The sequence below is a fragment of the Aplidium turbinatum genome, chromosome 4 (assembly GCF_918807975.1).
Source record: "Aplidium turbinatum chromosome 4, kaAplTurb1.1, whole genome shotgun sequence".
Taxonomy (NCBI): domain Eukaryota; kingdom Metazoa; phylum Chordata; class Ascidiacea; order Aplousobranchia; family Polyclinidae; genus Aplidium; species Aplidium turbinatum.
Window position 1 is genome coordinate 6,869,654 of NC_137475.1, and position 24,678 is coordinate 6,894,331.

General features: G+C 37.8%; 1 protein-coding gene across 1 annotated transcript; it reads right to left on the reverse strand.

The window, feature by feature from the left end:
• Nucleotides 1-5,383: 5,383 nt before the first annotated feature.
• On the reverse strand, nt 5,384-21,128 carry LOC145769661 (noelin-2-like). Its single transcript, XM_082581330.1, has 7 exons — nt 21,012-21,128; nt 13,728-13,871; nt 12,355-12,468; nt 11,031-11,203; nt 9,012-9,234; nt 8,216-8,388; nt 5,384-5,671 (listed from the first exon to the last, which is right to left on the reverse strand). Exons 1-7 carry the CDS (start codon nt 21,066-21,068, stop codon nt 5,572-5,574), a joined length of 984 nt encoding a protein of 327 aa, XP_082437456.1. The 5' UTR covers nt 21,069-21,128; the 3' UTR covers nt 5,384-5,571.
• Between the last annotated feature and the right edge of the window lie 3,550 nt (nt 21,129-24,678).

Below are 24,678 nucleotides of genomic sequence, written 5' to 3' on the forward strand. Positions count from 1 at the left end.
AGAACATATTTTATTATTTTGGTAACGCACCCTCTTGAAAAAGGTTTTACGTGTACGTTTTCTGTTGCTAAATAAGTTGTGCTGCTCATTTCAATATAAACAAACTCCGTTTAAGTTAGTGGGTTGTGAAAAAAAAGCTTTTTGTGACTTCTAACCTTTTTAACTGTACAGCAAGGATGTAAGATTTAAGGCTAATCTGTACAAGAAGGGAGTAGGCCTAACTGTCCACTGTGTTTTTGTCTTGAATCTCTCTTCTGCAGGAAGAAACATTTTAGGGTTATTGTTAAAACGCGTTAAGTTTCTCTATTCTGTGTGTGTTGTCACTGCTTTATTTTGCTAATCCAACTAAGCTAAACAATTTTTTATACGGGTGGAAGCTGACTTATACTGTAGATCGCATGATCACATGGTCGTTTTATTGGTTCTCGGTCAGAGACGTTCAGATTATTACGTAACAGAAGGACACAAATATTTAGTGGTTACAATACACTAGGATGCATCTTTGATAAAGAAACAGTTATCAATGAGCCATTAACACAAACCGGTTTGTTCAACATAAAAAAACATCATACACAATCATCATGCACTATGAGAAATGAAAGACTGAACAAGTTTTTTAGCGTGGTGGTCTATTGACTATTGACTCCAGCCAGAGATTACAACATGCAATGGGTTGTTTTATAACAGCCGTTTTCATTTCCAAAGCAACTAAAGTACAGTAGCCGTATGGCACACAAACTCGTTTAGAAAATAAGTGAAAAAAATCAGTGACGTAGGCAAAGAAAGGGAAATTGTAAGTGAACCGTTTACTAAAGTGAATACATTACTATCTTCTATGTTGTATTTATGGCTTTTTTACGTGGATGATTTTATATTTTCGTACCGAAAGATGTTTATGATGTTTTATTGGAAATAAAGCTAAGGAAAAGTATTTTTGTAAGCGATAAGCTATGGCCAATAAATTGTTTATGAAAGAAATAAAAGTTAACACAAAAAGAACATTTACCCAGCTTCTGTTAAGCTTAACTTCAGCAGTTAACCTTATTGGTTGGGCTCGCAGTCGAGAGCCTGCATGTTCGACTCTAGCCACCTGCAATTGCTGTTGTTTCTCTGGGCAAGAAACTTTACGATAATTGCCTCTACCCAGTGATCGATTTCGAGTAATGGTTAGTGCCAAATTGAAGTCATACGTAGAGTAGACAACCGGAAACAGACATTGCCGTCGGCTGCAGCGTGGGTCAGGTGTACGTCGGAAGGTGTACACAGATGCATAGCGCTCAAGTCCGCTTTCCCGCAATGCAGGATAAAGATAAACAAACAAACAAACAGTTCTTTTTGAGACTGAAGTTACTTCTACGTTTATTGTCGTTATAGCGCTAACCTGTGAAGTTTCTAAATCCTTAATTTTTCCGTTTGGTGTCGCAATAACGGATCTTGTCATGTTTGTTTAGTTGATAGAACTTCTTTATCGGCAATATAACAACCAATAGAAAAATTGCATCCATCAAAGATTTGCTGATCATGAAAGACGTTAGTTATCGTGGTTTTCAAAACTTCACTTTTCATTGAACTTCAGTTTCCATAAATCCTTGGTTTTTCCTGTTGTGTTTTGTGGCCTATTAAGAGACTATATCTGGTGACATATCACACTCTTCCAATCTGCCTTGAGCCAGCATGGAAGCAGTACGGCTCATAAAATCACATGGAACCCTGTCAAGTAACCCATGTTGATGCGCAATATGCTGCAAGCGGAGATAGCGAATGATTATTAAGAGACTATAAATGTCAACCCCATTGTTCCTGAATTGTGGGAACACTGATTTTAGTTTTGTATACTTTTTAATGGCATAAATAATCAGCAACGAATAAATAGTTACTAAAGTGAAGTAGTTGGTTGGTTTTGAATCTTTATCCTCGGACTGACAAAGCCTTGATATGTTAATCCTGGTAGTTTCGCATACTTGTAGAGGCTTTTGACGCATGACCGGTTACCAAGATTGGCAGAGTGAAGTATTCCGTTTGTGGAAGTGTTGTTGCCGGGGAATTATTCCATCCATTAGATGCCGCTGAATTTGCAGTCCTGAAATGCGTTGCTCAAGCGTACACCTAGGCCGGTACACCCCGAGAGTCGAACCAGCGCCGCGTGATCTTGAGCCGGGCGCGTAACCACTGAGCTAAAGGGGCGGATAAAAGTTTCACATTACGTTTCAGATAAAAGTTCTCACAGTAATTCGTTACATTTCGGTAACTTGTATTTTTGAAACTAACTCAAAGTTATACATCATACATATAAATAATGAGCAATTATTGCTGTTAAAATTGAATGCCTTGACAGAGTTTTATATCTCTCCTATGTTTTTGTCCTGGTAATGCAGCTAAAGTTTTCAGCAACCATGCTTTTACGACCCCAAACCTATTTCATATCTTTGGTGAAGAAAATCTTTATGTTTTTGTGGTATGATCAGGCTAAAATCTAACGAAGGTTTACTGCTAGCATTCAGTTGACTACTGAGATGGCCAATCGTCGTAGACTTAATACTGACTCAAAATATTATTGTACTGAATTAAAGCCTGAAGACGTTGAATCAATGTAAAAAGGATTGATTTGTTGGATTAAACTGCGCTATAGACCTCTGAGGATTAGCAACAATATGATCAAGTTCAAGTCTTGTTAAAATCAGTTTTTCAAACATGTGATCTTGCTTGATACTTTTTTTTTAAATACGACATTTAGATTTTGGTCGTGCTTTGTTTTTATTATCAGTGATTCTCAAACTGCACGCCTCGAAGCCCTGATGTATCGTTTGAAATTTCAAAAAGTGTCGCACGAAGGTTCGGTATTCTAACCAAGTAAGGCTATGTATGTTCAACGTAATTGTTTTGAGACAGCAGATTGTTGATCAATGCTTAATTCAGAAATACAAAAGTTTATCAGCAGTCTGTATCTTACTAGCACTCACAGTTTTGCCATGACTGTGATTACAACAAAATATTAATTAATCGAAAGATTGCAAAAACTCTAATAATTTTCAAAAAAATTATAGAAAAACATTAAATCAGAATATAGATTACTGATTTTTGATCTTGTCTGCCAACATAACCTAACTTCGGCAATGTCATAACTCATAAGTCGTCTTAAGTGCGTCGTCGGCTGAATAGCCGAGTGGGGAGAGCCCTGAGACGGCACTTGAAAGGGTGCCGGTTTGACATTGCTGCTCTGTCTTTGGCTGAACACTTAAAGGTATGCCTGAAAGTGGACACGAAGATTGGCTTCCTTGCCATCCCGTCCACTTAATCTAAATCTTCAGACCCCGGCGAAAGCCTGGATACGACAACAAAAAGTGTGTCACGTGTTCAGCAAGTTTTTCTAAGTGCGTCGCTTCTGAACTTATGAAAGAAATGTTTTCGTTAAGACCCGCGATATATTGAAATTTCAAATCTTTTTAGTGGTCTGCGGCCGCTTTGAAGGCACCAAAAGAGGTCCGCTAAGACAGAAAGGTTGAAAACCACTGGATTGTTGCATTAGTTTGTTTTGGTAGGCATCCTTTTGTTCATATTAGGTAAAATATTTCACGCAACGAAGCACATCCCGTTATTGTTTCGAGCTGTTTACCTTCAAAAATAAATTTCTTAAAAATAGACAAAAAATAGACCAGCAAATAAATTTTTTATTGTGATAGCAAACACATAACTAATATTCCAAGTTTCACAGTTCATTTATTTTCGCTTTGCGATTGTACAGCAACATCGAATCGTATCATATCCATCACTTTATCATGTTCCTTTTCAAAAAAATAAAAATAAACAATAACATCACCGACAGCGTAGCGACATTTGTGTCAAGTTCATTGCAGAATTAAAGAGGGGAAGAAACTTGGTCACCTGCCTCTTAGATGCTAAGGAAAAATGCAACTAATCCAAGTAAAAATATTCTCACAAAACTTTGTTGAATTCACAACTACAATAAGTAACCTATCCCCGGCTAATTTAAGCCAACTGCAAGTTTGGCAGAAAAGTATCGCGAATCCGGCTTAAAACTTGGCAAAAACACGGCAGGTCTGCGACTGGCTGCGCATTGTTCACATTGACTGCTCTAAATTTTAAACGTTCTGCGCTCAGAAATTCAGCACTGGCCAATTAACCTTTTCTGGTACCATTGCTTTGGTAGCCCACACTAAAATACTCCATGCAAGTTGCCTATTAAAGTTAAACATATCATCAACATCAGTGGACTGCAAATACATAAAATACACTAAAATATGTTGCATGACGCATGCATGACGTAATTGGTTAATTGCTGAAAAGATGATTTGTCAAGTTTAATAATATACACACAAAACCAAGCAATCTGCCCGGTTACCTCAGCGGTTATACGCTCAACTTTGCATACAAAGAAACCTCAAGATCAAACGATGCTGGTTCGGCTCTTGGGGGTTGCGTTTGAGCAACGCATTTTAGGATTGCTTTCCCTTCAGCGGCACCTAATGGATCTAACAATTCAACAACAAGCGGAAACTTCACTCTGCCAACCTCGGTTACCGGGCCTGCGTCAGTGGTTCAAAGCCTCTGCGAGTATGCGGAATTGCATCAGGAGCTTTTTCATTTATTTTTATTTTTCAAACATTCTCTTTAGCAAACTTGTAAATCCATTTATGTCGTTAAAAGTAAACACTGAATTCGATAAGTTACAACAAAAAACGTGCAAAATAAAAAGGGAAATGTTCAACTGAAACAACAATGAGGCAAGAAAAACTTATGCTGCTTTGGAATTTCTAATATTTTTTAGCTTAATTAGGCTGCTTTCTGAACACTTGACATGCGCAATGCCCACAGCAGCCTACCCGTGTTTTTGATTATGGCTTTGTGCTTAATGAAGGTTGGAACTGATGCACAAGGCAAACAATCATGATGTTGAAATGTATTTTACTGATGAACAGTTGTAACTGGATTTTTATGTCAGTTCCCATGAAACTACAGTGAAATAATCATCTGTGTCAATTTGTGTCGCGATAATGCAAACACAGTGATCAAACATTAGCCTACAACTTCAACTGTAAGATTTGTCTAATGAGTTTGAATTGCCATGTTTGAGTTGAGCTATCGAGTTCAAATTGCTAGATGTGAGTCAAAATGATGTACGTTTACAATGCTGTAGGCTACACTTGCAAGATTATTGTGGGCTACACAACACTGTTAGTGTAAAAGCATTGCGATAAGTATGCTATTTGTAACATATTCCATGGGGAGCACAAGTTGTAAATATGGACAGGAGCAAACGATACAATATCTCCTCGATTGCCCTGCCCTATTAGCAAGGTGCTCTGCAAAGGATTGGCCGAGTTCAACGATAGAGCAAGAGCTTGCGTGATGCTCTGGGCTACGGCCGTGTGACACACGATAAAGAAGATTCGTAACATAAGCCACACTAGGACTAACTTCGATTCCTTTTGAAAAGTACCAAAATCATTTTTAAGACATCCGTTCAACCGTCCTTGGGGCTTGATTCCGATACCTCTCAATCAAGTATTGCTTGTAGCTTCAAGCAGTAAGTATTTGGTAACCATCTGAAGCTTAGCGGAAATTGATAGCGTAAGTAACAAGATTCCCTTTGTCCCAGGCGTAAAGTCTTTTCTCTTTGTGATTGTAATCCAGCATTGATATGTATCCAAACCTGCAATGCAAAAATATTTTGTCAAACGTCTTTCCAGCAAACTTGATTGTGTCTCCTGCTTTGCTTGAACAAAACGTAGGGTTGTAGCAGTGAGTAGAAAATGAATAAAACGCTGACAGGGATCCTCAATTCTTCAACTATAAGAAACGAATTATTTCAATCGGGTCACATTCGGAACCTTTAGTTTTGAATCCCGAAATCTAGTGTTTGGACCTGGGCTGGAAGATACCACAATACATCAAAACTGACAAGTCTTTAGAGGATTCAGAATATAGCATTTTGCAAAACAGCTAGCATTTACAAAACGCTTTTTCACCTTTCTGAACTGATTTTGTGAAGACAAACTGACTTGTGAAGAGTCATGAATTTTGTTAAACTTTTGTTTTTATACGTAATCAAATCGTTTGAAGCAAAAAATATTTTAACCATGCGTTTTTAAGGTTGTCCATACCGTATACTTTTTCTGTGGTTTGTAACAATTGTACAGTAAATATGTAACCAGACATCTCGCTTAAAAACTTCAAACTAAACACCAGTAGAACTTATAAAACCTTGATTTCCGACAACCATTTTATACCTTTACTTTGCTAAGTGGCACTTCACTAACGTGCCATTAAACAGCCGAAGTTTTTAAACCAAGGCAATTTTATGCATAGGAAATGATCTCTTGATAACACTTACCAAAGAATGAAGTTATCTGCCACTAAGATGAATTCTCGCTCGGGGCAATTTGTTTATGACCAAATGGAAATGGTCAAAATCAACTTTTGCATCAGACAGTAATATCGTAATAAAAAGTTTAGAAACAATCCAAACTGACGCACTAAACCAGGGGTCACCAACCTTTTTTGCATGCCGGCCATTTTGGCACTTAGGAGAGCTGTGGCGGGCGCACAAATAAAATTTTAGGGAGGTTGACTCTTATGCTAGAAAAGAACGCATTTCGTACTCAGTATCCAGCGTTACATGCTGTTAATATTTATCTTAGAATACCGCAGCAACAAAACTAGTCGAACAACGCTACTGCCAGGCCAAGCTCCTTTAACAACACTTTAGACTTCTTTAACAATGTATAATAAACGAAGCCACTTGTTTTGAGCACTTATAGCGACTTTAGCGAGGCGAGCGGTTTCATCAGAATATTCATCATTTTTTTGTGAGAGTCTATAAAACCGTCTTTCTTTGATTATTAGACAGCTATCATTTGCGGTGCTTATTAGCATGGCAAGAATTGTTGATCAACAACAATTTTCAGTACTATAAGCTAAATATTTTCATAATACAACCAGAAAAAGCCTTTAAATTTATATATAATATTTTGCCAATTTATTACAAATTGAGTTGGCACACCGACCTATTTTGCTAACAAAAACTTGCATAAAGGAACACTGCTCGTGAAACACAATAACGATGAAACGCACAATAGTGTTTACATGACATTTACAAACTTAAAATAAGCAACCCGATGCTCACAGACATTTTCGAAATTCGAAAACAGACGTTTTAATCAACCGCTGGGACAGTGTGGCTGGACATCGCATTAGAATAGTTTTAAATGACCCCTACCTAGAATTACAATCTGATGAGTCGGTCGGTGGAATCGTATGCAAAGCGAAAATATGCTTCCCGGAAGGTTATACTTGTACGCTGATACCTTCCGCGGGCTGCACATAACAGCGTGGCGGGCCGCCAGTTGGTAACCCCTGCACAAAACGATCCAACACGGTTATGTTAAATGTTGGAAGCTATAATAAAGAATATGTTTTTTATTAACGTTTTGTGTTTTATTGCTTTTCTTTTCTCTTTTAATTGTCAATCATACGTCTACCAAAGCTTCAAAGCAGTAGGTTAAGGTTGGGTTGATAATGCCATAAAAGTTAATTAGTTGGGCTCGTGTTTAATTGTTTATAAAGTTGAGGTTAAAAAGCTTTTTAGGTTGGATTGATATAAAGAATAATTGATATACTTAAACAAAACATGCATTGATGTGGGCCTACCCAATGCAACCAACAAGGCTCGGTTTGGTTGTCACAAAAGAAAAAAGGAAGCAAGAGTGCTTGGTTTACAAAATACTTCGGTTTTAAAATTGACTTCGATTGTAGCCTAATTGCCAATGCAACAGAGGATTGTGGCTGAAACAGGTGCCACCACATTGTATCAGATTGAAATCTATTTTTGGCTAGTTTTCAAGCAGCCTAAAGCTTTTTACGTTTTACTGAAATTAATAACTTATTCCTGAGCTATTGTATCTTGTTTTCAGTGTTTACAAAACGTAAATAATCAACTTGTTTTAATGAGTTTTGGCGATTAGTAAAAACATGGGTGCGGTAAGTGAGGCCAAGCATCTGCATGCATTACTCATTGTGTCAAACAATTACTTCATCTCATATTAGAATTTACAGGTTTGGATCTACGTTCTACAATAGGCTACAGTAGTTCGGACACTTGTTTATTTTCTAACTTTAGGTGCCAACTCAACTGCAGACCAACAAAAATTAAAAGTCGTACCAAGTAAGTTCAAAAGAAATAAAGTAGCCTACTTACTTTGAGGTAAAAGGTATTTTTGGCCTAACTGAGGTCCCAGTTTTTGTATTAAAAGCATAATTTAAATAAGTATTGAAAGAATCGTGACGCCGAAGGGTGTATAAAATTCCATAAGCCATGAACGCGTTTCCAGCTGTACGCCTTAAAAAGTCGGCATTCCAAGTGCGTAGTGTCTGTAAATAAAAATACTTGATTATCTCAACTAGTTTGCCTGCTGTTCACCATTTGAACAGCCTCTCACAAATCGACAGACGACACATGTTTGCTTTCAGAAGCCTAAACATCAGCGCATCAGCTAAACATTATTAGCCTATAAAGCATAAAAGGCTTGTAACTGTAATATCTATGTATCTATTCTATAACTTTTACTAGCACGAATTCATTTGCACAGTCATTCACTTACATGAGACAAACTGCTGGTCAAATTTCCTCAAGTTCAATAAATACACGTGAAAGGCATTCAGCCGTAATAAAATAATAAAGCAGTGTTGCAGGGGTTGGCTACATATAGAACAGTAGCATCAGGAACGTTACCTTTGCATTTTAATATTGATACTTAAACCGTCAGATACCGTTGAGGTTTTTTTCAATACGGATTTGAATTACATTTATTTATGTAGCACTAGATTTACATTCTGAATTGTAGATGACCATTACGTTGCAGCCATTCTAGGAGGGAGTGCGAGAACTGGTGAATGGTTTTAAAATGTTGCCACCAGGAAACAGGTTTAAAACCACTCTACAGAACGAAATTTTTTGTCAAATTAGTTACTTTCAATCTGGCCGATTCGTTTACCTTTAACGTCTCAGGATCAAGCTGACTGATCACAATTTTCCATTGACTCTTCAGAGTCCCATAAATGACCCACAGACCCATGTTGTCTGCAGCAAAGTCGATATCAGTGCTCCCTGCCCACTGATAGGGACACTGGTTACCAAAACCAGCCCCCGTCAAACGTTTCTGCTGGACAACTTGCCGCTTCTTCCAATTGTACTTGACGATGATATTACTATTAAACCTGCATAAAAATGAAGGAATTTTTTTTAAACTATCCAACAAAATGCTACCACGTTTTGATCATAAATAACCTCTTTAAACGAGAGCTTTTCGAAAACGACATTTCAGATGCAACAAATTGCAGTTAAGTGCAACAGATTCCATGGTTTGTCACTCGCACTGAAAACAGATTAGTCGTTGATATATGCCCTATTACAAGCGATGTATTTAACCCAGGGGTGTGCAACGTGCGGCCCGCGGGCCAAATGCGGCCGCGAAGAAAAATTGTGTGGCCCGTGAAGATGTGCCATTTTTGAATTGTGCGCGGCCCGCGAAACGTGTTTATAATTTAGTTTATTCTGATAGGCCTACGTGTGAACAATTCATTGTGGAGTGGATTATTGTAGCCTACTGTAGATTTAGCACCTTCTGTTAATCATTTTAGAAATCTCCCACCGGTGACCGCAAATCCATTGTATTTAATTATTTGGAACGTAAAAATGTATGGTCATATAAAAGACTTTATGAACAAATTACGACTTTGGAAAGCTCACATGCAGACTGAAAATTTTTCCACTTTCCAACTTTGAGAGACTATGGAATGCATCCTGAGAAGAAAACTGACTTTGCAGACCAACTTGAAAAATTGTTGTATGAATTTTTGGCTCGTTTCAAGGACTTCAAATCTCATGAACATTTGTTTGATATATTCTCTTCGCCATTCAACACGGACAGTGACAAAGTACCAGCTGATATCCAACTTGAACTGATTGATTGGGAAAAAGCAATCGAAAAAAAAACAGCTGCAAATTTCTCACTAAACTGAAAATAAAGTCGGTGTGGCATTAAATTTGAATAGCAGTTTTGTTAAGAAAATTATGCGTCTTGACTTATTATATCTGCAAAGAGATAACCCCTAATAATGCCATAAGAATAACACGAACAACAAAACAATACATTTTTATTCCTGCAACTACTAGAAACCATATGTTAAATAAACGTGCGGCCCGCGGTTTCACCCAGTTATTTATATATGGCCCTCCTGTAATAAAGGTTGCACACCCCTGATTTAACCCACAATGTTACTTGAAAGTTGACTTGAAACCCATATTGTTTAGTTGGTTGGTTTTGAATATTTATCCTCGGACTGACAAAGTCTTAATAGGTTATTCCTGGTAGTTTCGCATACTTGTAGCAGCTTTTGACGCAGGGCCGGTTACCGAGATCGACAGAGTGAAGTTTCCGATTGTTGAAGTGTTGTTGCCGGGGAATTATTCCATCCATTAGATACCACTGAATGGAGAGCAGTCCTTAGAATGCATTGCTCAAGCGCACACCCCGAGAGTCCAACCAGCGCCGCTTGATCTTAAAGCTTCTTTGTTCACGCGCTAAGTCACGCGCTAACCAACTGAGCTATCGGGGCGGACATGTTTGAGTATCAACGATGAAAGAATTTTTTTCATCTTTTATTTCACAAAGTTCAGGAAAGCATCAAGATATATTTATTGGTCATTTCATGCATCGTAAGTTTGATTTGTTTTTTTACTTCCCATGAATGAAAAAAGTTTATTTCCGCATATTATGGAACAGTTCTTTATTCTGTGACACAAACTCAAATCTCATAAATGTGGCCTTTTTATGTCCTTAAGTACAGTAGAATAAATTTTTCAAAGTGATGAGGAACTAATCCATCCTTTATTTTTTTATTTAGTAGCATATAAACAACGTTTTCTTTTGTGTTTTTAAAAAAGAATTAACCAAAAAAAATTTAAAGCGCATTATGATAGGTCATGCTTCAATAGTATCTAATTTTCTTACTTGTTATAATAAATATTGTCGTTCAAAACCACATGGCCCGTTCCTCCCCAGTCAAAAGGTAGTTGGAGCTCATGTGAGACAACAGTACTTTCTTCATTTTCGTACACTTGGACACGATTGTTTTGTAAAAAGTTTGTCATCACAAATACGCTTTCATCAGAAGAACTTGGATCCTAGATGTCAAATTGTGTTTTAATATGTTTGTGCTTTACTTTTCAAAGTTAATTTGCACTTAGTAGATTATTTTTTCATACAACTTGGGTAGAAAGGTTACTATTTTAAACCATAAACAGACATAACTAAACAACAACACTACATTTAACATTATAAAAACAAAAAACAATAAGTGAACGTTTTCGGCTATTCATATAGCTCTTTTCACGCGACATTTGGTAACGAGAGTGGGGGAGCGTCTGAATTCAGCTAATTTTAGTAAAAATAGTGCAATTAGAGATCATACAAGAAACTGCCATCGTGTTTAAATAGTAAACCTTTATTGGAGTCTTTCGAAATTGTTCGTCATAGTTTGTTCGAGTTTGACACCAAGATTCACGAGGCACTAATTATTAAATAAACGGAGATCCTATCTTTTAACCGTCTTTGATTAAACTGTCACGTGTTGTGCTTCTCGTAATTTTTGCTTTGTTTGTACCACTATCTCGTGTTATGCTTTTGTCCATCTTGCGTAATCTGCTTGAGCGCTTCTTCACTGAACATTTAATTTTACCTCTTTCAAATACTTGACCCGTTGTGCTGCGTAATTTTTCAGTTATCATTTTGTGTGAGCAAGTTAAGCAGTTTCTCAATTTTTTTGGATTAGACCGTATTTTTGTTGTGATACTGTATGATTAGTATTTCTATATGATATACTATATATGCTGTGATACTGTATATATAGTATTTCTTATACAATATTTTCTTTTATAGGATTGGAAATGGCTATATACATAGCCGAAAACGTTCGCTTATTGTTTTTTTGTTTTTATAATGTTAAATGTAGTGTTGTTGCTTAGTTATGTCTGTTTATATTTTTTAATACTACATAGCCTAAAACAGCTTTTTATTAATAAAACTGTTTCACTGGCATAAATGCATTAAGTTAGCAAAAGGACTATTTCTTTATCTTTCTATTTTTGTTATTAGGCTACCGGTACCAAAATTTTTTTTTCAAATTTTAAAATATTCCTACGAGTGAAATACAGCCTTACTTTACTTTGTAAGGCTAACAGATAAGTCACAGTTATTTTACTTGACAAACTAGACAAAATAAGTGATGACAGATTAGATAACCATTTAATCTGTCTCGATAACTAATTGACCTTACCTTCATCCAAGCCCCGATGGGATAAGCGGCCTTTCTATGGACAAAGGGAGTGTCAATTGTTGCAATGAATAATTGTTCTGTCTCTTCAGTCGTTTCTTTTGTGGTGACCTTTTCCTTTGAAAGGTAAAAGTTTGTTTGTTTATCTTTATCCTGCATTGTGGAAAAGCGGACTTGAGCGCTATGCATCGGTGTACGCCTTCCGACATAGGCTACACCTGACCCACGCTGCAGCCGACGGCAATGCTGCAGCCTGCAGCCGACGGCAATGTCTGTTTCCGGTTGTCTACTCTACTTATGACTTAAATTTGGTACTACCCATTACTCGAAATCGATCACTAGGAATTATCGTAAAGTTTCTTGCCCAGAGAAACAACAGCAAGTGCGGGTGGCTGGAGTCGAACATGCAGGCTCTCGACTGCGAGCCCAACGTGCTAACCACTCGGCCACGGCTGCCGACTATTCAGTGCATCACCTTAAAACTGTTAACCTTAGGTAGAGCAAGGTGTCATAGCAAGAAAACACGTAACAAATCAATACCAATCCATGCCTTGAGCCTGAGAAAGAACAAGCTGGAGTTCCGTTGATGGGTAGCTCAAAATCTTTGTCTGACTATACACTCTTCTTTTTAGTGGGTTTCTGCTGCAGTGGGTTTCGTTCTGCTGCACTTAGTTCATAATCTATTTCTTCCTCAATTTTAAGAACTATGAATTCATTCTCATAGATTTTTTCAAGCGTTGGCTACATGATCTCAATACGCTTCCTACTTTCAACAGCTACCTCTTTTTGCCAACGTAATACTTTCTTACTTCTCTAACAGTTTCTTGGTCGACTTGCCCAACTTTTCTGTATTCTCTAAGTACGTTTAGATATATCCCCTTCCGGTAATCCAAAATATTTCTGGCCTTGGAAACCAATTTTTCTAAGTTTCCTGAGCACAAAAGTATGCAATTAAGAGTAAAAAGTATTGAACGGATAAATACAAACAAACACAGAAACTAGAACTTTAGTTCAAGCTGAAATTAATTTTAGAAACTTAAACTAACTTGGTTGGTTAGTTTTGAATCTTTATCCTCGGACTGACAAAGCTTTGATAGGTTATTCCTGGTAGTTTCGCATACTTGTAGTGTAGAGGCTTTTGACACAGGTCAGTTACCAAGATTGACAGAGTAAAATTTCCGATTGTGGAAGTGTTGTTGCCGGGGAATTATTTTATCATCCACTTGATGCCGCTGAATGGAGAACAGCCCTGAAATGCGAAAGTGCACACCCCGAGAGTCGAACCAACACCACGTGATCTGAGGTCGGACGCTTAACCACTGAGTTATGCGGGAGGACTGAGTATAATTTGCTGATGTATAATTCGGTAAACTCACTGAAACAGAAACTTGTGTTGGTACAACTTTGACGGCGTGAGCCATAGAGCCTCCTCGCAACGGTTTATGGTAAGACGACACAAGAGAAAACACACAGTAGGTGATGGTGACTAAGAAGAAGGCAGATAGGGAGAAAATTTTTTCCTGAAACAAAAGAGTATTTTCATGAAACTGTTTGATGAAGATGTTTTTATTGTGATTTTTGCGACTTAAGTGTTCACTGCCGCCGATTAAGTTAAGAAAATTTGATTGAGCAAGCGAAGCGAGGTTGAACATGTGCATGATTTTATTTTATGTGGGGGACGTGTCTAGGTACCTCCTCCTCTGGATCCGCTACTGCTGCGTGCCTGCTGCATAATTATGTTTAATTTCTTAGATTCATCACAATTGGTTTTCTGCAATCAGAATAATCCTGGAGATTGTTAACTGCGACATGGAAGCCTTGAATACAAAGGACACTCTAATTTCGTGCAAAATGTTTTGTCCAACACATTCAAGCTTGTCATAAATGCAGCCCAAGGCGATATAGTCACAGCTATATCGCTACTTTTTCAACAATGCATGACTGTTAATAAAATGCAGGGTTCTAAAACACATTGCAATTTGAAACATCGAAAGAAATTGCACTTTGCGCGATATTACAATTAACTGTGTCAAATGGCTTGCTGATCTAAGGTTGAAGTTTAAAATTTCAAAAACCATTTCATCCTCGAAAGTCTGAATACCAGACAACAGAGTGTTCGACCCTGTCATGTCAGACTATAGGCTTCTCGGAACTCTGAGTAACTTGTTTGGTATACAAATGTTTTTTATCAATCTTATTTATACAGCATTTCACTTGCAAAACCTGCTACAAAGATAAGCTAAGCTGCATAGGTCTACAGATGTTTTGTCCGGCTGGGTTTGGACAATTTAACAACAGCAACAGAGCCCGCAACAACAAAAACATTTTTCTCAAGGCGCGTAGTTTATTTAACGTAGCCTAACTGATGACAGTTACAAAAGACAAAAGTCACTGCCCCCAACACATTCCAATGTCTTCAACAAAGCACAACAGCATATCAGTGGTTCTTTTAAAATTATCGGAAGTTTTCTTTGTTGTATTCAGGCTTATGAGTATCTTTATAGAATTGTATTAGGCAGACGGAAAGGCAAGCAAGCCAATCTTTGTGTCTATCTTCAAATATGCCTAACTCAATCTAAGTGACTTGCAAAGATACAGCCGTCAGTAGTGGATCTGAACAAAATATTTGTAGAGTCATCAAAGTTCCGACAAACCCACAATTGTAATAAAAAAATAAACAGTACAAACTTCGGGGACCAAAAAAAAAACGATAGATGGAATGTGGAGGTCATAGGCATAGCCCAAACAAATCAAAATTAAGAGAAGAAAAAATAAAAAACAGTGCAAAACTTTGGGACCAAAAAGCAATAAACGAAAGATGGAGGTCTTTGCGTTTGCTCTCTGATAATTTTGAAAAATACAGTATTTTCCTGATCTTGATTGTTTCTTGCGTATTTTCGTCCAATAATGGTTTTATGACGCACGCTTCGTATTTACAGCAATCATCAAAACTGTATTTCAATAAAAGATGCCGATAAAAATTTTGATTCCACATTAAATTTAAGCTTAAAATTATTTTTAGTGACAATAGAAGAATTTCAATAATTTATTTGAAGAAATTTTAAATTGCTTCTGTGGCAAACTGCCTTTATTTACAGTATGAAAGGTAGGTATAGCCTACAGTTTGAACGAAGTGAAACTTAGGCTTATCACATGCACGGTACTCATCTATTTTTGCATGTAAAATTGGTAACGAAATCTGCGATTATTCTCTGTAATTTTTTACAAATGAGCGCAAATTTTGTTTGAGCCTCATGATTTTTCACCTAACAAGAACATTTCTAAAATCCATTTGAGGTGTCCTCCACTTTACCCTATAAAAATGATTTTAAACCCTTTTCGCTACCCCCCCCCAAAAATTCACTTAATATTTGGTGAAATAATTTTCACGGCCTACGTGGAATCTAGCCTTGTTTTTGATTGCCTTACAATTCTCTTGCAATAAAATGCTTTCCGGGCCAAACAAAATCTCTTTGCAGCCTATGATTTGAGCACCTTTCACAGCCCTATACACCTACAGCATATAACATATCTCTGTTACCACCGAAACAGGTTAATTTATAGTTGTTAACTTAATCTATTTGAGCAAGCAATTTTTTTACTTTACGTCACCGCTTTTTTCAGTTTTTTATATACGCATGACCAATTTACAACTTTGAAAATTTGCTGCTGATTTCAAATGTAGGCTAAATGGGTCATATGCAGTTAAGATAGTTAATATTGTACATATTGTACATAGTGATTGAGTAAACGAAGCAAGCGAGAAAACTTGAAATAGCCTAACAGTAAAAGTTTACATGTTTTTCCTCGTTTTTTTTTTTATTTATTTCAGGGGGAAATTTCATCGAGCGCCCCTCTACATCCGCTATTGACAGCCGTGTGCTTTCGGTAGAGATGGAGCTGTTTTTTTTTCGAGTTTTTCGTCGGCGAACGTAATCCAGCCGCTCGCAACAATACTCGACCATGCAGCTACATAGGAAGGACTACCGGAGCAAGGCCTTTGAGAAGATAACTTGGGACCGTCGTCAATGATATCCTTGGACCCCAAATCAAAACACTTCTAAGGAAAATGATAAATAAATCGCGTATTAATATACGCGGATAAATAATATCCAAAAAATATACGCGGTGCATTTTTAAATTTTCAAGTCCCTCGGAAAGGTTACGCGCCCCTAGAATTATCCTTGACCAGGGTCCAATTGAGCCCCGTGGACTTCCTTGTTAATGCTACTGACTAATAGGAGTAGGGATTGTAGATCATGAGGATGCGAAACTACATCCGCTTTTTGCTTATCTGCATCACTAGAAGGGTTACGTTTTTTATTTATTTACAAAATAATGTACTTTTTGAAGGTCATCTAAGAGGAGAGAAGTTGGTTTTGAAGTAATTTAAGGTGTTTAGTTGAAAGCAAGCCAGTAGAAAAGCGTAAAAAATAATGTCAAATTGGCAATTGACCCTTCTAATGTTGCCAGAACAGCGGAGTTGCACGTCCCGTAATGTGTTGCCCTACGAGGAGTATAAATCGTTCGGCTTGTCGGCAAGTCCGTCTTTGCAACATGTGACCACGTCAAGTTCGACACCAACTATTAGCTGATCGTTACCTTGACAAAATAACCTACTGATTACATAGTTACGTCCAAAAATTTCGTGTTGAAACATCAAAACACGATCACCAGTGCTTGGGGCAATGCGGTAGTGTCCAATCGGCCACAGGTTTGGAAGATATTTCTTCTTGACAAGTTATGGTTCACTATCAGCTATTTTTACATTTGCAGTAATTTTATCGTACGCCTACGCCTAATTTTATTTCATGTTGGGCTATTTTTAATTATTCCATACGCTGCTTTTGTGAAAAAAGGTAAGCCCGGGACCCAAAGTACTTCTTGAACCCCCCTGTCGACGACAATGCTTATATATCTTTCTTCTGATAATGTTTAGAATTTTGTTTTACATAATGTTAAAAGATCGCATGTTAATGCAAGAACTAAATAAAAACTCTAAGTCTGAACTATAAAACAGAAGCCTAAAAATTGGTCACGGATAAAAATTGAAAAGCCATCAACGTCTTTGTTGGTCAAGAAAAGCTTGCGTCGTTCTGAGATAATGAATGCAATCTTGGTTGTAGCCTAATCCTTCGTACAAATTGGGAAGCGCTGATATCTTCCTATGCAAGTTGGCATGGTGGCGCAACGACGGAACAGTCGATGAAAGCTGGTTCTTATCATTTTGACAAGAAATATTTTACAAACTGTTTATTTCGCAACAACCTTTCTTTACTTGTGAATAAAAAATGATGTCAAAGGACATTTAGATTTTTTATTGATGACTTAACTATAGCTTCTACTACTTTTTACACTGTGGTTATTGTATGATTTTTTGCATTTATTGTTACAATAGTAGACTAATCACTATAGTAGACTAATCACAATAAACAATAGTAGTTACAATAGTAAACTAATCACAAAGTTACAATAGCAGACTAATCACAATAAACTCCTCTGATAATTCGTTTGGCTTGGTTTTGAATTTTTATCCTCAGACTGACAAAGCCTTGATGGGTTATTCCTAGGGCCATTTTTATATAACCTTAAAAAATCAATAATATGACTTTAATTTTTGGAAAATATGACTTTATGTGAAAATCGTTTATTTTTACATGCTAACAACGTCACTCACGGAACTAAAGAGTAAAACATACGCAACATAACAGTAATACACATCCATTTTTATTTTAAACCACTGTTGTAGTACAGTTTCATGTAGTGTGGAATGTTAGAGTCTTTGAAGTTACGATTTGGACGTAAACATGACTTTAGTAAGGAAAATGAGCGCTCCACAGACGCTGATGTGGGTTGACACTTCTGCAGTTTTGCATAAAGCGCTGGTGAAATGTCTTGTCTTTGTAGCTCCATAATTTGTTTCACATCGCTTTTGTCCAATCGCTTCTTAATGTAATTTTTGAGCTCAAGCGGATCTTTTCCGAAATCAAGGGCATTTAGATCAGCATGGGCCTCTTTGATGGTGTACGTACAACTTTCCATTTTGAGTATTAAGTTTGAAATACTGTTGTAGTGGGGGCACATTTCTGTTAACTGACTAGTCAACTTTGGATCGTTGACTGAATTTTTGACGCTCTTTACAATAACTCCTTCACCTTCCCATGCATTGACTATTTCTTTCACTTGTGGAAGTCTCTCGGCATAATATTGAGCAGCATTCAACCAGCTACCCCAACGAGTAACTATGGGCTGTGGTGGTATGCCACATAAATCGAAATCGGAAGCTCTGCTTCTGTTCTTGGAGATACTTGCTTTCACTTTTGCAATCAAATTGTCTACTTCGGGGTAGGAAGCTTTTATTTTCAAGGCGCAATTGTGCAGTAGATGCGCAACACATGTTACATGCAGCAGTTTAGGATATACCTCTTTTAAGACTTTTCCAGCGCAGCACATGTAAGCTGCTGCCTCAGATATCAATAAATTCACTTGCTTTCTGTTAATTTTGAGTTCTTTCACCACATCGTCAAATTCATGTATTATCTTCTGACTATTTGGCGATCTGTCTAGCACAGAGCATTTAACCAGAAAACAAGATTCAGGCTTGTCCAGTGTACCACAAAGCGTGTGCAGAAATTTTTTGCCTCTTAAGTCTGTTTCATCCATCACAAAAAACAATTCTTTTTCACTCAATTTATACAGCAGTTTTTGATTGTCTGCTTCACTCAATTCAAATACTTTTTGGCGACAGGCTGATTCAGAGGGTACAGTTTTTCCCAAATCTACAAACAGCTTTCTGATTGATGAATGTTGTACTTTTACCAATGGAATGTCACTTGATGCAAATGCCCGAACAAGTTGACTGGTAAAATCGTTTGGTTGCACCGGGTGAATGAATGCTTGTTGCAGAGCTGAGGAGCGGGTCGTCTTGCTTCAATCCCTTTCTTACGCTTGAGTGTTGCAAGATGCTGTTCAACAAAAAAACGTTTCTCATGCTTCACAATGCAACTGCATACCTGACAGAACAGTTTCTCTGTAGAGGAGATTGTAAAGTCCTTAAATTCATTTACAATCGCTTTGACTTTCGCTGCATTTGATTTTTTCACTTTTGGCATGCTGAACCAGATATTCTCTCTATGTCTAAGTCTCTGTATATATTTAACTGTTATATTCTTCAGTTTGCTACTAGTTGTACTGTATTTGTATAACTGTATAATTGTAATTTGTAATTTGTATTTGTAATTTGTATAATTGTTAAACTATTTTGTAAATATGTAAAAAACATATACTGTTGTAATGCTCAACCCTGTGGTATTGTCAGTAGCGTAGCCAGGAATTTTGAAAGGGGGGGTTTTGACAACCCAGCGGCAGGGGGTCTGGGGGGCCTCCCCCAGAAAATTTTGAAAAATTACTTTGAATTTGGTGCATTCTGAGAGCATTTTCAACAAAAATGTGGTTACGAATATTCCTGTAAAATGGTGGTGTCTGGTGGCATAGCAAAAGGATAAGATCACGTTTTCTTCGACATTTTTCGGAAATAAAGCTAAATCTCTATGTTTTCTTGTTGCTAATTTCTGGCTGAGATGTTTGGTATTGGCAAAACTTGCTCTTTTAATGCAATTTTGTTTAAAATTAGGCAATTTTTTTAGACTGAAAGCGTCATTCTCAATATCGTGACGTCACACGCGTGCCAAAGGGGGGGGGGTTGTAACTCCCAAAACCCCCCCCTTGGCTACGCCACTGGGTATTGTTGTGTCTTGCCTGTCTTTGGTATAAAAAAGCAAACTCTCTCCCGAAACTATATTTGTATATAAGTAGACCAAGGTTGAGCTTTTTAGCTTGCCTACCCACTGACTGAACTTCACATGACGTCCCACTTCAATGCACAGAAGTAGAACAGATTGTGTTGCAACACAATGCAATGTGTGCCCTCATAAAATATAGGTCTGTGACTGTAAGTGTTATGTAGGCTAATCCTACACTTTGCCTTCGTTCAATCAGAAATTGCCTTACTTTCTTAGTGCTTAATTGCTTCACCGCTTAACTTGGTACTTTTTATGTAAAGTATACCACGGTATGACTTTATAACTCAAAAATATGACTATATAACTTAAAAAGCTGATTTATGACATTTATAACCAGGAAAATATGACTTTATATGACTTCATAACTTTCTTAATATACTTTATTGGGATGCGGTTTTTGCGTTAAAATTGATTTCACGACTTACTGATGGATAGAAAAAAATATGACTTTAATGACTTTAAATGGCCCTAGTTATTCCTATTAGTTTCGCATACTTGCAGCAGCTTTTGACGCAGGGCCGGGTACCGATATCGACTGAGGAAAATTTTCGATTATTGAAGTCTTGTTGCCGGGGAATTATTCTGTCCATTAGCTGCCGCTGAATGGAGAGCAGTCCTTAGAATGCGTTGCTCAAGCGCACTCCCTGAGAGTCGAACCAGCACCGATTTATCTTGAAGCTTATTCGTTCACGAAGTCACGCGCTAACCAACTGAGCTATCGGGGCGGACATTACTTTCATCATTGTTTTATGTACAGTTTTCTGTTGTTGGTATCACTTGTTTCACTTTTCAGATTCCCCTCAAGCCAGCCAGCAGAGAGAACACAACTCAGAAAAAAACTAAATGTTTGAAACTTACTTTTTTTGAGTGGTTTCTTTTCTTGAACACATTAAAGCTGAGTACCTTTTTGTTCATTTTCACTTTTTTCTGTGATTACCGGCACTAGCCTATTAATTTAAAAGTCTTTTAGTGACTGTCAGGCTATCGTATTGTTGTCCACATCGTAACGTAGCTACTGTGCAACTGAAATAAAAGAGTAAATATTCTTACAACTCAAACCTTGATCTTGTACAAAAGCGACTGAGAAATAGCCCCAGGCGATCCAACGTCATCAAGTAACCGCTCTTTCATCACAATAGTTTGATAAATAGAAAAACTACACCGCAAAATTTCAACATTGCGTTACATACAACTTGTCGTAAACTACGGGAGCTTAACATTTATGTCATTCAAAATTGGCATTTTCAGTTTGCATGGCTAGCCAATTTTATTTTGGCTTCATGAATCAATATTTTCGACGCTATGAGATTTTTTTAGACACAGTCACAGATGAGTAAAAGAACTAAAATTGGCGGTCACCAAAATTGACAACTTGATGTTGATTGGTTGTAGGAATCTCTCGGATAGAAAAAACGCGTTTGGACGCTCAATCCTAGTAGTTTTGCTTAATTAGGCAAACCAGGTTGGGCCCGGTACCAATGACATTCCCGAGTCCCCAAAACAAAACACCACTACAAGAATTCACCATAGAAAAGAGAGTGTATGTATAGCCTACGACAGTGGCGTAAGCAGGATTTTATGAAGGGGGAAGGGAGTATTCAAAATTTTTTCGAAACGAAAACGAATCGGAAAAACGCCAGTTTGCTAATAATAACTAGTGTCATGTTGCGTAAAATTAGCCTACCAAGCCTACCACACTCAGCTGCATTGACGATAATTTTTTTAGTTTGCTGACAGCTGGTTTACTCAATTGGGTAAATTTTGCATTGAAAACAAAAATCGTGATAGAACACTCGATGTCGCACATAATGTTTTATGTAGACGACTACGACGTAGTTAGCTTACTCGACCCAATGAACCACCCATCTTGAGGGTAGCGTTCAGCGGCGTATACAAAATTTTCTTATTGGAGGAGGAGCGTTCGATATAACTTGATATTTTTTTTTATCATTAATAGTATAATGCAACTTTATAGTCTGACCAAGGTTTAAGGTAACTAAGGCTGTCTGTTGGTGCATTATAAACTCTCGCCCTTTGCGTATGTCACTGTACTGAACTTTTGGAATCAATTTTTAGATATATGAATATGAAAAGCATGATGGCAGGCCTAAACGGATAAGTAAAAACTGTAATATAAGTTAGTTTGATTAACAGGCAATGTCTTTAGATTAAAACATAAATCGAACGTCTTTGTGAAAGTTTAAATATCGAATGCAATTTATTACGATACTTTAAACAAAAACTATGGCACTCTGAACATATAAGTTAAACTATAACAAAAAAGAAAGCCTACCCTACGGGCCGTGTGAGCGTAATCTCGCTCCCCCCCCATCCCGAAATTCACTAGTGGGCCTCTACTTTTGAGTAAAAGTGTCTAAAATGTTTTTCAAACCGTAGGTTGTGAATTTAGATCAAAAACATCAAGACAGAATCATAACAAAACAATCTTTGAATACATAACAATGCAAAAGGCTATAGAGTTCAAAATAACTAAAAGATTTTCATCATTTTCAGCCTGTGGTGACCCACTACTGAGCAAAGGCCTTCGCCTTCCCTTTTTCTTGCCAGTCTAGTTGATCGTGTGTTTCGTTATATCAGTTTGTTGTTCGTCGGCTGCATAGCCGAGTGGTGAGAACACTGGAACGGCAATCGAAAGGGCGCCGGTTCGACACCACTCAAGAGCATGCGGCTGTGTCTGTGGCAGGACACTTGAAGGCATGCCTGAAGGTAGACACGAAGATTAGCTTCCTTGCCTTCCCGTCCACTTATTCTAAATCTTCAACCACCGGGTGTAAGAAGCCTGGATACGACAAGTTTGTTGTTCCACATTCCACAAAAACTAAAAACTAAGAAAAAGAATGACGCAATGTTTGTCTTGAAAAAAAAAAAGACGCTGAGTTGAATGCAAAACAGCACACTTCAACAAGGTAGTTACAACAAAATTGACAATGTAGAGTTTCCTTCCGTATGCAAGCCCCGCTACTCCTTCTAAAAAGTGTTTTAATTAAAACAATCATCTCGAATGCAAAAGTAGGATATATGCTGGATATCCTCTGTCAACGCTTCTGGGTGCCAGTATTGAACATTTGTCGTTTCACCAGCATTTAATTTTGGACAAGTCTAATGCTATCAACCTTACCGTTGAAACACATTTTTCAAGAAAGCGAGACCGCAGAGTAGTCTATTCAATATATAGAGCTTTGCTTGATTTAATTAATAATTGGATAGCAATATTTACAACATTTTTTCATTTCAAATAGCCAAAAAACATAAAGCAAACTGAAATGTGTGGTCCCTTAAATAGCCGTGTCCTTCCACCCGAGGGTGTACAAGGGGCGATTAACACAGCCCATCTCCCGAAAGTGTTACAATCGTACCACGACGTTTTCTTCAACTTCAACTTCCTTGGAAAGTTTTGGAGCCCCTAAAGTTAGGCCTACTCCAAGGCAAAGTTTAAAAGTGGGTTTGAAAAGACGATTTAAAAGTAGGCTAGCCTACCCCTGGTCCGCCTTGTCAACCCTAGGTTACCGTGAATAAGCTTAATCGTAGAACCTATTAACCATTGGCTGTGATCAACGAGATGGACGAAGTGAAGTCCAGTGGCGTAGGCTACCCAGAAAAAAAATTTGGGGGAGGCCAAATCTTTGATGAATTGAAGAGAACGACAAAGTGTTTGATTTAAAACATCGCCACCTGATGTGCAGTGGCGTATCCTGGTGGGTTGAGCAAGGGAAGCAATAAAACTGGTGAGAAGTTAAAGCGTGGCGAAGGCACGCGTATTTTAGGGGATCCGGGAGCATGCTCCCCCGGAAAATTTTTTGCAAAATTACACTAAATGATGGATTATAGCGTTTTCTGGAAACACTTTTAGGGTACGGTAATATTTGTATGAAATTTATTAGCAGATAAACAGCTATTATGCCAAACATAGGCCTAACAGAGATCTAGAAAAAGGTAGAAGCAGCAAAACGCGGACGTTAGGCCTATAACGTGCATGATACCAAAGCAGGACAATCAGTTTAAAATATGGCACGGTCGCAACACCTTATAGTAAGGTCGCAACACTTTTTTTCAACAATCGGAAACTACCGGTACTGCACTCTGTCAATCTTGGTGACTGGGCCTGCGTCAGTAGTTTAACGTCTCTACAAGTATGCTATGCGAAACTGCCAAGATTAAGCTCTCAAAGAAGCTTTTTCAGTCCAGTCCGAGGATAAAGTTTCCCACAACCAATCAACTCAATGAAATGAAACCCTGCCATGCCCATCCATACACTAGGCAAATTAGTCGGTTGTGTAGCCGAGTGGTGAGAACGTCTGCGCGACATTCGAAATGACGTGGGTTCGACCCCGCTCCAGAGCACGCGGCTGTGTCTCGGCAAAGACACTTAATGACAAGCCAAAATAAGGGAAGCAGCTGACTCGAAAACTATATGTCACTTCGCTACTTCCTGTCGTCTGTTGTATCGCATCTGTGATCGCAGTGTACAGTGTAGGCTACTGATCGCAGTGTCGCAATGGGCGTA